The 17455-nt window shown below is 47.2% G+C and overlaps 1 protein-coding gene across 3 annotated transcripts in view; it reads right to left on the bottom strand.

Annotated features, from left to right (window-relative positions):
• Window positions 1-382: 382 nt before the first annotated feature.
• Window positions 383-17455, bottom strand: part of Itk (IL2 inducible T cell kinase) — a 55197-nt gene continuing 38124 nt past the window's right edge. For all 3 annotated transcript variants that reach the window (XM_012948575.2, XM_004657471.2, XM_012948576.2), the window contains exons 9-17: window positions 11997-12079; window positions 8582-8715; window positions 7908-7982; window positions 6728-6899; window positions 5764-5980; window positions 3943-4007; window positions 3740-3858; window positions 2794-2951; window positions 383-454 (exon numbers count right to left, since the gene is read on the bottom strand). In XM_012948575.2, coding sequence (XP_012804029.2) covers window positions 383-454; window positions 2794-2951; window positions 3740-3858; window positions 3943-4007; window positions 5764-5980; window positions 6728-6899; window positions 7908-7982; window positions 8582-8715; window positions 11997-12079 — 1095 coding nt within the window. The remainder of the gene's footprint in view (window positions 455-2793; window positions 2952-3739; window positions 3859-3942; window positions 4008-5763; window positions 5981-6727; window positions 6900-7907; window positions 7983-8581; window positions 8716-11996; window positions 12080-17455) is intronic.

The raw sequence follows: 17455 nt of genomic DNA, 5'->3' as shown, positions 1-17455 counted from the left end.
CCCACTGCCGGCTTTTGGAGAAAAGGAGTCGGCTTCCCCTCCAAAACCTGGGACATTGCATCGCTAGATCGAATAAGGAGTCCCTTTAGATTCACCCTTAAACTAGTAATAGGAATAACAATAAGAGCCTGGGGTTCTATGTCTGTCTCCCCTATTGCTAAGAAGTCCAAGAAATGCTCTCTGAACGCTTGCTGTCAGAGCGTCGTGCGCCGCATTGACAGGCTGGAGGGACACAGAGACGCCCTCGCAGGTGGCCCAGCCCTCAGCTTGGTGGCTGGCCTTCTGGCCTTTGTCAGGAGGCGGCAGCTCTGGAAAGTTCAGGGTTTAATGCTGGGGCTGGGGGACTTAATTCCTTCACTCCGGATCTGCAGCCCGTGCCCCGCTAAAGCCCGGATTCTGCGATTTCAGCCAACTCGTTCAACAGTCTGCAGAAGGGTGGCCGGTCTTCCGGTTTCTGGAGGGTAACCAAGCAAACAAGAAGATCTCCGTGAATTCCTTGTACCCGAGTGTCACAGCTAAGTGCAAAGCAGACCAGACTAGAATAGCAGTGTCCCCTGCTCATTCATTAGTTTGCATGTGCATGTGTGTGTGCGTGTGATGTGCATACGTGTATGCATGTTACTGTGTGTGGGAGTGTATGTGCATGCGTGCACATTTGTGTGTGGAGAGCGGAGGCCAACTTTGGGGGTCACCTCAGGAATGCCGGGGTCTCTTTGAAGCTCCAGATATACTCCTGCCCTCCACCTTTCCAGTGCTGGAATTACAGGGGTGTGCCACCATGCTTGGCATTTACTTGGGTTCTGGGGGTGGCTCTCAGCTCATGCTGGCGAGGTATGCACTTTACCAGCTGAGTCATCTCCCAGCCTTCCGCTAGCTTTACAATATGCTTCACGGGCATGGTACTGGAGGCATGGTGCCCGCATGGGTAGTGACGGACAGTCTGAGGTCAGATGGATTAGTTTTAAGTTCTCAACTTGTTTTGTGATACTGGGAATTTAAACCGGGGCCTTACACATGCAAAGCTAGGGCTCTGCAACAAGCTATCTCCCCACCATTAAGTCTCAAAGTTACCACTCACTAGCCGTGCGATATTGGGCAGTGACTAAACCTTTTTGAACCTTAGTTTTGTTATCTTTAAAAAGAATATAATAAAATCTACCTCAGATAACTATTTTGAGAATTAAATGAGTCATGCAACAATAAGTATCATAATATTAGTGCTAAATAATAAGACTTAAATCTCACAAATCTATATAGGATCTCTATGAGGAAAAATATAAAGTTCTGTGGAAAAAAAAATCAAAGGTGATCTAATATATGGAGAACTAGTTCACATTCATTGATAGGAAGATCTAGTGTTAAGATGCCAATTCTTCCTAACTTGATACCATCCCAAACAAAAACCCAGCAAGGTGTTTTGTGGACATTGATCAACTGGCCCTGCAGTTTTGTATAGAGAGGCAGCAGACTCAGAGAACCCGTATGGTAATGATAAAGACCACCAAAGATGGAGGATTGCCACCACCAACTTCAGGGCTTACTGTAAAGCCACAGTATCATGATGGTGTGGTGCCAATGTGATGCCATCAGTGAGAGTGTGGATGGGGCACTGGGATGGTCCAGGGAACCCAGAAACAGACCCAGAAGAAGATGGCCACTTGGTAAAGAGGCAGAGGACAGAATCATCTTTTCAATACAGTGCTGGGGTAACTGACATCCATATGCAAATCACTGGTTCTAAGAGCAGGTCTTCCACCTTTCACCAAAATTAGATCTGAGGTAGAATACACCTACATGTAAAAATATGAAACTGTAAAGCTTCCACAGAGGAATACAGGGGAAAATGTGGGTGACTTTGGGCATTGCAATGAGTTTTAAAATTACAACACCAGAAGTACAACTTATGGAGAAAATATGCTAAATTATCAAAATTAAAAATTCCTTTCTGTAAAATGTACTGTTAAGAAAATGGAAAAATAAAATATAGGTGGGGAGAAAATATTTGCAAAACACATATAATAAGGAATTTGTATAAAAAAAATGCAAAGGCTGATCAAAGAATTGAGAAGGAAACAGGGGAGTGCTCAGCACTAAGTGTGACATCTCTATCACACCCTCCAAGACTCAGGGATCATTGTGGAAGAAGTGGCAGAAAGAATGTAAGAGCCAAAGGAGGGAGATGAGGACTTTGCAATACTGTCTTCTAGACACAAAGTCTCGGTGGCACTCATGACCTCACAGTGGATGTCACCTACCTACACAAGACCTGCATGATAGAAGGGGGAAAAAGAGATACCATCAAAATAGAAGAGAAACTAGTTGGAAAGAAGAAGAGCTTCAGTGGAGGGGAAAGTAAAGCCATGGTGTCTGTGGTCATACCGCCCTGGATGCGCTGATTGCTTCTCAATGCAGAGGAATGACTCCTAGAGACTGGGGAGGGCACGAGGAAGGGCAGTTTGTATTTTACATCCTAGTGAGGTGGAGTACACATTTTGGAAGTTACTAGAAGAGGGGAGCTTAAAGGCTCCAGACATAAATGGATGATAAGAAGACAGAAATGTTAATGACCTTGATTTGAGCACCATATATTTATGTATGTATTGAGATATCACACCATATACCGCAAACAAATGCAATTAAAATATTATAAAAAAATTAAAGGCTCTTCAAGTCACATTTCTGCTGATCTTGGTCAGTCATCCTTGCTCCTGTGCTTTCTAGAAGGTTTCCCTTTCCTGGGGAAGGAGGCGGGAATTGTGTCTTGTGGTTCAAAGGGACCTCTTCACTACTGACCTCTTTCCAGCAAGCGTTCATGATCTGGTAGACTTGTGAGGAGGCCAGGCGGGGCTTGTACAGCCGGAAGCCAGTACTGATGTCTTCCACTACCTCAGAGTTACTCCGGTTTTCATAGGGGATTTTGCCCTCGCTGAAGACCTCCCACATCAACACACCTAGAATCAGCAAAGGGGCATGAGTAGCTAAGAATCGGACTCCTTGGAGCTAGCGCCCACGTCCTTCCCTCCTGGACTCTAGGACGACAGCATCCAGCCCACCTGAGGCTCATTAGGCCTGTTGTGATACACTCTTCAATGGTGACCGCTCCCTCTTACTCAAGTCTCTGAGTCACCTTCTCAGAGAGGTGTTCCCAGATCACACTAGTTAAAATGGATCCTTTCTCTACCCAGCTGCTCTCCAGCCCGTTACTGTTTTATCCGGCTTGTAGCACTTACTAAGCCTGACTTGGCTAGATCTTGTATTTGCTGCCGTATGTGATTATGTCCATGCAGAGGGGAGGGTTGCCCTATGCCGTACTGTGTCCTTAGCCCGTACCTCGCCCTTGACACAGAACAGATGCTGGTGCATCGCCGAGTGATGAGTGCGGATTGAGGGTTAAGTGTGGGGTATAATGTTGGGCAAAGCAAGGCCTCTTCTTTCAAGGAGTTCATACCCTAATCTCGCGACTCTCCCAGCTTTTCCTTTCACAATGCCAACCACCAGAATCCCGTTTCCTCTGATGTTTTCATCTCTTCCCAGGTTCAAAGGTCTCTGAAAATAGCTATGCTCATAAATGCCCCTTTGTACATTTCAGGTTGTCCCCACACCGACTCTCAGTGAGATCTCTCTCTACACAGGGCCCAGGGCAAGTGGAATTGCCCACGTCTGACCCAAAACAAACAATACAAAACAATCCCCAGCTGGCCCACAGCGCCAAATCCCGTGGGTTCAGGATGACACTCACCAAATGACCACACATCTGACTTGCTGCTGTAGCGACTGAAAGAGAACACTTCCGGGGAAGCCCACTTCACTGGGAACTTGGTACCCGTGGAACTGGTATACTGATCGTCCAGAACGAACCTGGGAAGAGTGAGGAAGAAGTCAGGGTGTCCCAGGGCCGGGGGTCGTTCCGAAGGCTTGGCTGCTACCGCCTCCCCTTGTTACCTCGTCATCCCAAAGTCGGACACCTTGGTGACTTGGTTCTCTCCCACCAAACAATTTCGGGCAGCCTGGAGAGGAGACAGACAGGCAAAAGAGACAGGGATTGTGACGGTGACCAGCAATTGGGAAGTCTCCCATTGCCAATGCTTGTGTTTCTGTGTGCTGCTATCTCAAGGTATGAGGAGCCTGACCGATGTCAATTAAGCCTCTCCAGAACCTTCTGCAAGTTAGCTGGGAGGCTGAACGTCATGACCCTTCTTCAGGATGAGTAGATTAGTCTTCGGTTCTGGTCCAAATTATAAGAGAAATCATTAGTGTTGTCTAACTAGTCACAGGCTCGAGTGGTGGTTGCATCTAGGACTGAAATGCAGGACGTGTCTCCATGTGGTTCACATAGGAATATGCTGAGATTTAATTCTCTTCAGACCACTCCTCATTATGGAGACCACCTGGCCCAGTCAGAATTCCAGAAACTGGAACTTTCAGTGTCCTGGGAGGGTCTCACGCTCGAAAGTGCTTCCAAATCTCACAGGAAATCACAGGGATATTTATGATCCTCAACCACCAGGGTCCCACAGGTGGCTGTCAGGTTAAGCGCTATGACTCTGGTGAGACAGCCGGGCTTCAGCCCAGGCACCCGACCACAAGTGAGAGGGCAAAGAACACGTGCCATGAATACGTGGAGGACTTTGCCGCATCAGCCAGGGGCACACAGTGGCACACACATCTGGAGTGCGTTGCAGTGGCTAGAAGCCCTGGCATGCCCATTATCCCTCTCTCTCTCCCTCTCTCTCTTACTGTAATAAATAAATTAACAAAAGCTTTAAAAAAAAGATAAGAAGATAGGAGGGGGACTCGTAGGGAACAGGAAGTGGACCAGGGACAAGAAAGGACAATGGAAGGTTAAATATGATCAAATTACATGATACACATATTTGAAAAAGTAACGATGAAATGCATTCTTTTACATAATTAATACATGCAGATAAAACTTTTTGAATGTGTGTGTGTGATATGAGTGTGCCATGGGTGTATGTGTGTGTGTGTACATGTGTGTGCGTGCATGCAAGTGTGTAGGTATGCAAGTGTGAGTGTGCAAATGTGTGGGCGTGCAAGTGTGTGGGTGTACATGTGTCTGGGTGTGCAAGTGTGTGGGTGTGCATCTGTGTCGGTGTGCAAGTACATGGGTGTGCATGCACGTGGAAGTTGCTGCTGGGTGTCTTCTTCAATTGCATTTCACTTTATTTTACTGGGGCAGGGTCTCTCATTTGAACCTGGAGCTCACTTGTTCAGCTAGGATAACTAACCCTTTGCCCCCTGGATTTCCTGCCTCTGCTTGTGCAGTGGGATTACAAGAGAGCCTCCACACTCACCCCGCGTCTACATGGTGCTAGGGAGCCGACTCCAGTCCCCACGCTTGCACAGCAAACACTTGACCCCTGAGCCATCTCCCACCAACGAAATATTCTAAAAAGCAAAACTTCCTGTGGCCCATTTTCTTCATTTTACCAGGGGGAAACACAAGCAGAGAGAGGCTACAAAGGAGTGGCTGGAAACTCCAGTGTGGAAGAGTGTGAACTGAAACTCAGTGAGTGTAGGCTAAAGGAAAAACTGGGATCAGCATTCAGATCTGAGCTCCCCTGAATCAATTCCCTTCCAGGGCCTAATGGAGTGGGTGGGGAAGGGAGAAGCTCAGAGGGGCTGGGGGAGGTGGCCTGTGGCTTGTCCTTTAGTGATGCTCTGTCAGCCTTGGTAGCACTGCATTTTGGTGGGATGTGTCCCTTCCTGTTCCTTGAATGTGCTGACCCACATGCTGGCACACACCAGGTCTCTGTGGATGACACACGCCTTTTCCAGGTAGGCCATGCCTTCACACACATCCAGGCACATGCCCAGTAGCGTCTCGGCAGCAAACAGCCCCCGCTGACTGCGTAGGTAATCCGACAGGCAGCCGTGCTCCATGAACTCAAACACCAGGCAGATGGGGGCTTGCTCCAGGCACACTCCATACAGCTGGACCAGTTTGGGATGAGAGAGTTTCCTGCAGGAAAAAAAAAAAAAGGCAAGAGATGAGATAGCCCAAAGTCAGTGTTCCGAAAGTGCTGAGTCTATGACATGGAAAGCAACTGAACGTCACCTTGTCCAGCTGCTGGGGGAGCTGGCTCAGTAGGTAAGAGTGCTTGCTGTAAGCAGAAGGAACTGAGAGGGCCTGAGACCCCCCTGAGTTCAATTCCCCGGGACCCACACAAGGAGCTGGGCATGACCATGCATGCCTTTAAGCCCAGTTCTGTGGGAAGCAGAGACTGGAGTATTGGTGAGGTTCACTGAATCAGCAAATTTGACCAAAAACAGCAGCTCCAGGTTCCGTGAGGGGCTCTGTCTCAGGGAAAGATTCAGAAGTACAGTAGAGGAAGGACACCTGACATTCTCCCTGGCCTGAGCGCAAACATGTGCGCCACACACACCATGCCACGCCATGCCACGCCCCCAAACGTCCATGAAGCCAAGGTCCAAGGTCAGTAGATGCTCAGCAGGGAAAAGTGATGCCTATGAACAGAAGCCAGTGCGTCCACGTCTGGGGCCAGGGAGAGATGGGGAAGATAGGGTCAGACCGTAAGGGGCCTTCGAGACCAGGGTGAGGAGGCTCATTTTGTTCTCTGTACAACAGGGTGCCACAGCTGGGACCAGAGCAGGGAGGTGACGTGACGCGACATGAGGGACGGGCTGAAAGGACGCAGCCCAGGACATGCTCCCTGGGGTGCCGACTTGCCCTTGTCCGGCCACTCACATCATGACCTCTGCCTCCTCTATGAAGTCCTCCTCGGACATTGCCCCTTCTTGGATGGTCTTGATGGCCACTTTGTCCTTGTTGAGCCAGTAGCCAAGGTGCACCAGCCCAAACTGCCCGCTGCCGATCTCCTGCACAAACGTGAGCTCCGAGGGGTGGATCACCCACTTCCCTGCAGCGGAGAGACAAGGGAAGGCTTTTCAGAAGAGGCCACTAACGAGCTACCATGCGTACAGCCTGTGGCAGCCGCCTTCCCACTGCGGGCGCCGGACTGCAAGCGGATGACTGGGGGAAAAGGGTCTAATTCGGCTTATGATCTTGGGGTGGAAGCTTCTTTGTGACAGGGCACGCGTGGCAGAGCAGAGACTGGGCATCACATATTGCCACAGCAGCTGGCAGGAAGCAGCAAGGGAATGAGATAGCTAGCACCAGCAAGCTGGACTAATCAACTCCAAGGTGTACCCCCAGAGACAACCTCCTCCAGCAAGGCTCCGTCTCCCACACTGCCACCAGTTCAGGACTGAGTATCACAGTCACAAAGACATGAGGCCAGTGAGGACACAGTTTACATTTAAATGACCACATAGCCCCTATCTAGAATTTTAGCCTATGGTTAATATAACCCACAGATGGCAATGACATGAGTCTCAAGCTTAGGACAAGCATAGATAATGAAAGCAATATAGAATAGTGTGGTGGTTTGGTTCAGGGGTCCCCCATAAATTTAGGGGTTCTGGATGCTAGCTCTACAGCTGATGGCAATTGGAAATTGAAGCCTCCTGGAGGCGGTGTATTGCTGGGGGCAGGCGTATGGGTGTTATAGCCAGCTCCCCCTTGCTAGTGTTTGGCACACTCTCCTGTTGCTATTGTCCACCTTATGTTGGCCAGGGGGTGATGTCCACCCTCTGCTCATGCCATCGTTCTCTCTGCCATCATGGAGCTACCCCTCAAGACTGCAAGCCAAAATAAACTTCTTTTTTTTTTCCCCCACAAGGTGCTCTTGGTTGGGTGACTTCTATCAGCAATGTAAACCTGCGTGTATGCACTATTCCTGTTTCTGTGGTCATTGGAAGCCTGGGAAACAGTTAGGCTAGTGGAAGATCCTCTTGGAATGTGCCCTGCACCTTCATGAATGCCAGCTGATGCTGCAATGCCTAGCGTTGGGGACGCGCTTGCTCACCGTATCTCAGTCCTGCTGTGACTGGCGCCTTCTTTCTCCAGGAACAAACTGGGTGCCGGAGTCGAGTCACCAGGCCTGGGTGGACAGAAAAGCCAAAGGCTGGGGTTAGGGCTTTGCTATAGCAACCATCTAGGTTAAACCAACGGGGAAAAGGACATGAAGCTATAGCTACGTTTGTTTTGGAAAACAAAGCTCAGGGTCCCATCCATTTATCAAACACTCCTTGGGAAGGATCATAGCCAGATGGGAACAGTTGGCAACACTCATGATCTACACAGCAACTTTTCTGGTAGGAGATGACAATCTTTTTATTTTATTTTATTTTTTATTTTAGAGAGAGAGAAAAAAAAATGGTGTGCCAGGGCCTCAGCCAATGCAATCAAACTCCAGACATTTAGGCCACCTAGTGGGCATGTGTGACATTGTGCCTGCCTCACCTTTGTGTGTCTGGCTTGTGTGGGATCTGGAGAGAGATCAAACATGGTTCCTTAGACTTTGCAGGCAAGCGCCTTAACTGCTAAGCCATCTCTCCAGCTCAACAATCTTTATTCTTTTAAACTTTCATCTTTAGTTATTATTTATGGCCAGCTTGTGAAGCATAAGGTGGGGTTTTGTCATTTCTCTCAACATTTCCCCATGAAGAACCCTCTCTGTCCCTGTGTCCTGGAACTTACCTCCTCCGTTGTACTGGTGGTAATTGATGAGGAGAGGGATAGAGTCAAACACATACTTTTCAGCCACATAGTATCGCTTGGGGTTGTCGCTTGTTTCTTTGATGTGATAATGCTTTATACAAGGGGTATTCTCACTTGAAACAAAGGAAACACAGAGGCAGTTAGCTAAGAAGTAATGCTGACACCCAAGGATGTCTTCTGGAATCAGACTCTTGGAACCTCTCCCAACAATGGCAGGCATACAATGTTCCCATGTGTGTGTATTAGTCTTGGAAGGCTGGCTGGCCCTGGTGCCTGCATCGTGTTAAAAAGCATAATGAGAGGCTGGGAGGTGGCTGTGCGGGTCAAGTGCTTACCATGAAAGCATGAGTACCTCAGCTCAGATCCCCGGCACCCACATAAAGCCAGGTGTGGTGCCGTGCACCTGCAACCCCAGCTCTGGGGAGATGGACTCAGGGACATCCCTATGGCTCGCCGGCTGGCTTGTCCAGCTGAATCTGTGAGCTCTACACTTAGTGAGAAGCACTGTCTTGATAAAACAAGGTGGAGAGTGACCAAAGAAAAATAGCTGATATTGACTTCTGGCCTCCACACACCTGCACACACATGTGTACCCCACACATATACATGTGCACCACACACTCACACTTATACATGCACACCACACACACACGTATGCATGCACACAATACATACATATATACATGCACAACACATACACACATACATGCACACCAAGCACACAGACATGCAAAAAAAAAAAACAACAAAAAACAAGCAGCGCTCTGAGGCTACATATTGACGCACAAGGATAAGAATACTAAGGTGGGTGGGTAATGTTTCATCCACGGTCACAAAATGTGGGAATGGCACTATATATGTGACTTGCATGTACAAATCCAAACTGCACTGAGAGCTGGAGAGATAGCATAGTGATTAAAGCTGGCAAAGCCAAAGGATGCAGGTTCAATTCCCCAGTGTGAAGCCAGATGCACAAGGTGACACATGCAGCTGGAGTTCGTTTGCAGTGGCTGTCTGCCTCTTTCTCTCTTTTCTCTTCTCTCTTTTGTCTTTCTCTCTCTCTCAAATAAATAAAAACACTGCGCTGAGATCCCACTTTACTGTAGCTAGAGTGACCATTAGCGAGCAAATGCAACAGCTGCTGGTGAGGGTGTGGGGACGACACCCAGCACATGGCTGGTGAGAAGACAAACTTGGGCAGCTGTGATGGAGAACAGCTTGGAATTTCCTCAAAAAACAAAAACACAGAACGTCTGTATGATTCAGCTCCAGCACTCTGGGTATGCACCTGAAGGAACCTTAGTCAGCATACCACAGAGATACTGGCACCTCCATTTTCAGGGCTACGCCATTCACAGTAGCTAGGGAACGGAGCTGACCTGGATGTCTACTAACCAATGAAAGTGTGGCCCATACACAATGATGGAATTGAGTTCCACTGTAAAGAAAAATGAAACCATGATATGCGCAGGGAAATGGATGGGACTGGGGACCATTATGTTAAGTAACACAAGCCAGACCCAGAAAGGCAATTATGCGGTGCTTTCGCTGATGTAGAATCTATACTTAAATTTATAATATGTGCCTGAGTATGTGGGACATGAATGTAGAGAAAGGACTTAGAGAGGAGCAAGAGCCCTAAAAGAAGGGGGAAAGAGGAAACAAGATACTCTACGAGACATGAGAGCAGAAGGGGGAACTGTTTTGGGATGGAGGGGGCAGCAAGAAGTGGAAGAGAGGTGGGAAAGGACAATGCCAAGAGTGAACAAGAACAGAGTATAGTGACATATCTGTATGAGAGTGTTACAGTGAAACCCATTTCTATTTAGGTATTTTAAGTTATTTATTAGAGACACAGAGAGACTATGGGCACCCAGGGCCTCCTGCTGCTGCAAATGGACTCCAGATGCATGAGCCATTTTGTACATCTGGCTTTACATGGGTACTGGGGAATTGGACCTGGGTGACCAGGCTTTACAAGCAAGCACTTTAAACCACTGAACCATCTCTTCAGCCTCAAACCCATTTTTTTTTTTTTTATGCTAACAGAAGGAGAAAAAGAAAAAAAATCCTGGAAAATGAAAGCAATGCCATTTTTTCACTATTTGTCTTATAAGTGTTTTTAAATAGATCCATGTTATGCTGAAATTATATTGTTATTGCTATTTTAAAATAAATGAAGCATATAAAATGCTTGTCTATGTATAGGACATGAAAGTAGAATGAGCACTGTGAAAAGAGAGGAGGGAATATAAAGAAGGAGGAATAATAGGTAGTGGGCAGGAAAAAAGAAAGACAAACACCTTTCATAGGCAGAATCTAGATTCACACACACACACACATATTTATATTTATATATATACATATATGTATATATCAGACATGGAAGCAGAAGGTGGAAAGTTTGGGGAGGAGGAAGAAGAGGAACCTGTACAAGGAAAATGAGGGGCAAGGCACGATAAGGGGGAATATGAACAAAGCACATGTATGCAATGTCATGCTGATAGCCATTTTGTATATTAACTAAAAATTCATATTAAAAATCAGCTTGAAGCTGGGTGTGGTGGCACACACCTTTATTCCCAGTACTTGGGAGGCAGAGGTAGGAGGATCACTGTGAGTTTGAGGCCACTGTGAGACTACATAATGAATTCCAGGTCAGCCTGCGCTAGAGCGAGACCCTACCTCGGAAAAAAATGCCCTAAGAAACTAAAAAAATATAAGCTTGAGAAAACAGGGAATTTTTTTTTTCTTTTCTCTGAATTTTTATTTCAGGTTTGGTCACTGCCAAATGCTTAGTTCTTACTTATTTTCTCATTAAAATGTATTTAATATCTAGAGAGTCCTTAGACTTCTTTCCACACAGAACACTGAGGTGCAGAGTGGGTCAGGTAGACAGTTGGGTGCCCATCTTATTTGGAGCATGAGGGTCTGGGCAGTTCAGCACCACGGTTAGCGAGGTGCCCCTCTGCTGTCCTGTGAACGGAGCCTGGCTGCTTAGGATGGAAAGTGACCTTTCAAGCCCCAGCCACATAGTTCGAACTCAAGAAATGGCAGGTAGTTTAATAAGCAGGGAATGCAAATACTTTCACATTCAGATGGATCCATCTTTTCTGTTGCTCTGTGTGTCAAATGATACACACGCTGAATCCAGGGCCGAGTATCTGATTTCCTCAGAGCTCTCCCGTCAGGTCTAGTTATAACCAAGGAGACCTGTGTCCAGCCCCCCCCCCCAACTCTGTCCAGTTCTGCTCTTGCCCTCTCTGGACTTTATGTCCTCAGAGGGACCAAGGCATGCCACACCACTTTCAGGGAGGCCCTGGCCACACGTCTCTGTGGAAGATGTCACGGTGAAGCAGTTATCCCTATTTGCTGAGGTGAGTGGGTGCCACACCTTATGATGGCCTTGGTGAACACAGAGACGGTGTAGGTCCCTGGGGTCCTGGAATCTCGCACCATGAAGGCTCCTTCTTTGCCCTGGATTAGGAAGAAAGAGTGGGAGGTTAGGGGCCACAGAGGCCAGGTTCCTGGACTCAGCTCCATGTTCTTCCTGGTTGGAAGGACGAGGCACCGCGTGGCACAGAGCACTTTAGCCGCAATGGACACCATTTCAGTGACTTGTTCAGCAGCTGCTTTGTGAGTTCTGACACGGGTGGATGCATCACAGACATTTAGCCACGAATGAACCATGAATGAAAACACACACAAGCCCTCCCTACGTAGAGATCGCCATGTAGCAGGCTCTACTGGTATTTCCCAATCCTCACCAGAGCAGCCTAGACACCATTATTCCCTGTGAAACAAGGGCACTGAGTGACAGAGGGCTGAAGTGCCTTTCTAGCCACTCATGGTCGGCAGTGGAGTTGGAGCTGGCACTGTGGCATGTGGACAAAGCCCACGTCCGTTCTCCTGCCCACGATGCTCCGCTCAGCGGTGGCTACAGCCATCTCTCCACCACCGCCCCCCCCCCCAAGGGCTTCTTAACCTAGAAGCTTCGTGGGTGTCTTGAGGGGGGTGTTGCCAATTTCACTGCAGGTCTAGCCTCGTGGGGTGGAAGCAGTGCCATAGCTCTTACATGTTGGCAGTCCCAGTGGAACCAGCCCAAGCAAGTGGGTGAGCCAGCTTACCCATTCGCGGTGGGAATTCTCAAATCTGAACTCCGTTTAAGAACTGCATGCCCAGCTCAGATCTTACCCAGCATGAGTCTGAGCTGTGAACATTTGTAAAGCTTATCCCTTATGACTTACTTCAATCAGATACCGTGAGAATCACAGGTAAAGGATAGAATCAGACAAGAGTTTCGTAACACAAGCCCCTCCACAGAGAGAAGTTTCTGCACATACAAACTCCACCACAGCCACAGACATCTCACTATTACCTGCAGAAACGCAGAAACTGGTGCTAATACGAATCCTATCGTGTGGATTTTGTGGGTGGGGGAGGATGGGTTTTTTTTTTTTTTTTGAAACAGGTCTCATTCTGTAGTCCAGGCTGTATTTGAACTCATTTCAATCCCATTCCTCAGTGTCCTGAATGCAGAGATTATAGGCACGAACCACCACACCTGCTACAAACGTGTTCTAATAAGCATTCTGGTTTGATAGCTTTGCCAATTCTAGACATTTTTGGTAAGTGGAATCACAATGTGTAGTCTTCTGTGAGGGGCCTCTTCTACTTAGCACGTTGTCTATCTCAGTGGTAACAGGTCTCTAGACGTCACTTCTCTTTTTCCTTCTTCTTTTTTAAAAGTTTTTATGGTTTTCCGTGGTAGGGTCTCACTGTAGCTTAGGCTGATGTGGAATTCACTATGTAGTCTCAGGGTGGCCTTGAACTCATGGTGATCCTCCTACCTCTGCCTCCCCAGTGCTGGGATTAAAGGCGTGCGCCACCTCGCCCAGCCTAGACTTCACTTCTCCTAATGGCAGAGTGGCATTCCATTATAGGGACAGAGTATCTGCTCATCCATCTATCTGTCGGCCTCGAGTTCCCCACCCCACGACTGCCTGGTCAGAGCTTTTCCTCAGTTTGCCTCTGTGGTCTGCATCCACGTGTGGCAGACAGCAGAGCTGGTCTTCATAATATAACACTTGCTCTTGACTCATGAAAACGTGGCACATTCGAGTAGAGGCAGGAAGAAGAAAGCCATGCCGATTTTATATGATGATGTCACTTACTCTAACGGGGATGAAACACGATGGAAAAATATCTGATTTCACCAGCTGTCTGTGAAGAGGGGAGTATAACCATCTCCTCTAATTAATAATATCTTCTTGTTGTTTTGGTGTTATTTTATTTATTTATTTATTTATTTATTTATTTATTTATTTATTTATTTATTTGGGGCAGATAGACAGAGAGAGAGAGAGAGAGAGAGAGAGAGGGAGAATATGGGCATGCCAGGGCCTCAAGCCAGTGCCAATGAACTTCAGATGCATGCACCACTTGTGCATCTGGCTTACGTGGGTTCTGGGGAAATGAACTTGGGTCCTTTGTCCTTGCAGTGACCACTGAACCATCTATCCAGCCTGATGTTGCTATTTTTTTTTATAATGAAGTAATTTTGTTTTTCTGAAAAACCTTGCAATTACAGAGGAGCTCAGCTGTCCTGAAGAGCAAGTTCCTGTAGGCTTTGGGGAGGGAGCTAAAGTTTTCCATCAGCTCTGCCAAACGTGAAAGGACGGGCTGGAGAGGTGGCTTAGCAGTTAAGTGCTTGCCTGTGAAGCCTAAGGACCCCAGTTCAAGGCTCAATTCCCCAGGACCCACGTTAGCCAGATGCACAAGGGGGCGCATGCATCTGGAGTTCGTTTGCAGTGGCTGGAGGCCCTGGCGCGCCCATTCTCTCTCTCTCTCTCTCTCTCTCTCTCTCTCTCTCTCTCTCTTTGTTTTTGTCTGTCACTCTCAAATAAATAAATAAAAATAAGCAAACAAACAAAACGTGGAAGGCTTAGCTTCTCTGAAACATGCTCTGTCGCCACCCGAGCTGCTGTGGGTGGCGTCCAGTGAGCGACAGGAGACTCTGGCTTGAGACTGAAGCCACCTCACATCCCCACAGGCGCGCGGAGGCAGCTACGGCCACCGAGAGACTTTCCAGACCCGGCTGAGCAGGAGGCGCGGCCCTGTGCCCCGGACTCCGGGCCTTCACTCCCCGGGAACACGGCCCGGAGCTCAGCTTGCACGCTCCTTCTTTCCCCGGAAAAATAAAGAGGCAATAATAGAAAAGCTTATGCCAAGGAGGTGGTATGGGATGATATAAAGCAATTTGAGCTTTTTCTTATGATCTCTGTGTGTGTGTGTTTCACTTTGTGAACACGGCTCCCAATTGATCTCTTATTGTTTGCCTCTGCCTATGCCAGGCTAGCTGGGCCATGAGCGTCCAGGGAGTCGTCTGTCTCTGCCTCCCACCTCATGACAGATGAGCTGGGATTATAGAAGCACACTACTATTTCTGGTTTAATGTGTATTCTGGGGATCTGAACTCAGGTCATCATGGTGGTGCAGCAAGTGATTTTAGCCGTTGCGCCGTCACCCCTGTCTCTCTTCCCTTGAAACCAATCCATTATTAAGCCAATATTAGGTATTTGATGATATGTTGGAACCATAGAAATGTGATAAACTGAGACTTTATTTTATTTATCTTTTTAAAAGAATGTGGAGTCTTCACTTATTTATTTGTTCACAGAGAAAGACAGAGACATTAGAGACTGAGACAGAATGAGAGCACCAGGGCCTCTGGCCATGCAAATAAACTCCAGACACATGCATCGCTTTGTGCATCTGGCTTTACATGGGTACTGGGGAATCAAACTCTGGTGGTTAGGTTTCACAGGCAAGTGCCTTAACCACTGGACAATCTCTATAGCCCTAAGTTGGTGCTTTAGATTAGGCTTCTGTCTGAAGTTTGGGCCACTAAATGTGTGAGTGAGACACTGCTGCATCATGCATAACTCATGCGTAAGTTACAGAATTCTGCTCACAAGGAGCTTATGCTCTCCCTGCGTGACTAAGACAGAAGGGGAATTCCTGAGGTTGATGGCAGAGCCATTGGAAACGTAATGACACTGCACCACCAAATTTAGTGGTGAGAAAAATCACATCCCATGTCAAGACAGAGGGAAGGCTTCATAGGGGAGGTGACATTTGAAGGATTAATAGGACTTGTAGGAAAGTCTTTTCATTGAGTCCTTAGTTAAGTCCCAGAATCATGGATGCCTGCTGTAGGGACTGACTAGATAAGCCTGGAGTCCAGGAGGTTGGTTTTAAAGTTCCCCAATGACATCATGACCAGCTAGGTGCTTCTCATGTGTAACTGTTAATTTAAAACACTTATTAGAAACTTGGTGGATTCATTCATGCAATTACTATTTACTGAAGAGCTATTTTGTGATATAGAGATTCAAGTACCTAGGTATATAACAGGAACATGATAAATAATTTACACATTAGTGGAGAAATGTATATGGGTCATACATACCATATAAGCTTTAAGTAATAGAAGGGGAAATGAGCCAGGCATGGTGGCTCATACCTTCCATCCCAGGACTCGGGAGGCAGAGGTAGGAGGATCACTGCTAGGTCAAGGGTACCTTGAGGCTACATAGTGAATTCCAGGTCAGCCTGGGCTAGAGTGAGACCCTACTCTAAAAAAGCAGGGGATTAATTCAACCCATTTCTAAAGAGTCACATCCTTGTTAGAAAATTAAGAAAACTAAATACACCTGTGAAATAACACAGCTACTGGCTCAGAAAATGTACGAGAAAAGTAGAAAAATAGCAATAAAATGTCATTTGGATTCTACCTGTCCAGAATGAGGGGTAAATGTGACAGGGACCTACTGAAGTTTGCCTTCAGACTTACATACGGACAAAGAGAGTATCTGCCACAAGACTTAGAAATGTTAGCAAGGAGGACTGTTTTAATGCCCTGAACAATAAAATATATTTAAATGCTCCAAAAGAATAATGCAGTAAGAATTACTTTCCATTACTCATGGATGTGGTCTGTTTAAAGTGCTCATGGACTTTATTAACTTATGTGTGACTGTACATAATAACAATGCTCTTGTCTAGACACAGCACAATTCAGGGTGTTAATTATGAGCTGCTATTAATTAGTTCCAATTACTCATGTTTAACTAGGTTTTCCAGCAACACAGGCTGAGGAATCAGGATTTGAACTGGCTACATACATATCCTAATCTCTGCCTAAATATAGATTTCCAAGATTCTCTTTGGAGATTTTGTTTCTGTAGATCTGGTGTGGGACTTGGGAATCTGTATTTTCAATATCTTGTAGCAATTCAAATGTGTGGTCTATCAGGAACCACAGGGAATGATTTATTGCTGAGTTGATAGAGAGTCAGGGAGAAGCTGTGATCGTAGGATTCAGCTCAGTTCCTCTTCCCCCAAGAGCCCTTCCCTTACTCCTGCAGGCTCATCTTGGTTTCCACTAGAACAGCTTCTACGTCTCCAGAATGTGTCTTGTGCTGGGTTTGGTGGCTTGTGCTTAAGGTCTCAGCTATTGGGGAGGCTGAGGCGGGAGGATCGCCTGACTCCAGGAGTTCTGGGCTGCAGTGAGCTATACTGATTGGGCGTCTGCGCTACGTTTAGCATCAGTATGGTGACTCTGGGAGCGAGGCTTAACCAGGTTGCCTAAGGAGGGGTGAGCAGGCCCGGGTCAGAAACAGAGCAGGTCAGGCTGTGGCTTTGTTCCCAGTGGAGTCCCAGTGCCATGACGGCCAGCAAGCATGCGCACGGGGCCAGGAACACGGAGTGGTAACTGGAATCCGTGGCATAGCCCCGTACTCATTTTCCCTCACTGACAAGTGGAGGCCCAGAAGGCAGAGAAGTCCTCAG

Source organism: Jaculus jaculus, chromosome 6, assembly GCF_020740685.1.
Source record: "Jaculus jaculus isolate mJacJac1 chromosome 6, mJacJac1.mat.Y.cur, whole genome shotgun sequence".
In the NCBI taxonomy this organism is placed as follows: domain Eukaryota; kingdom Metazoa; phylum Chordata; class Mammalia; order Rodentia; family Dipodidae; genus Jaculus; species Jaculus jaculus.
The sequence above is the reverse complement of the archived record's forward strand: the minus strand, read 5'-3'. Positions and strand labels throughout refer to the sequence as shown.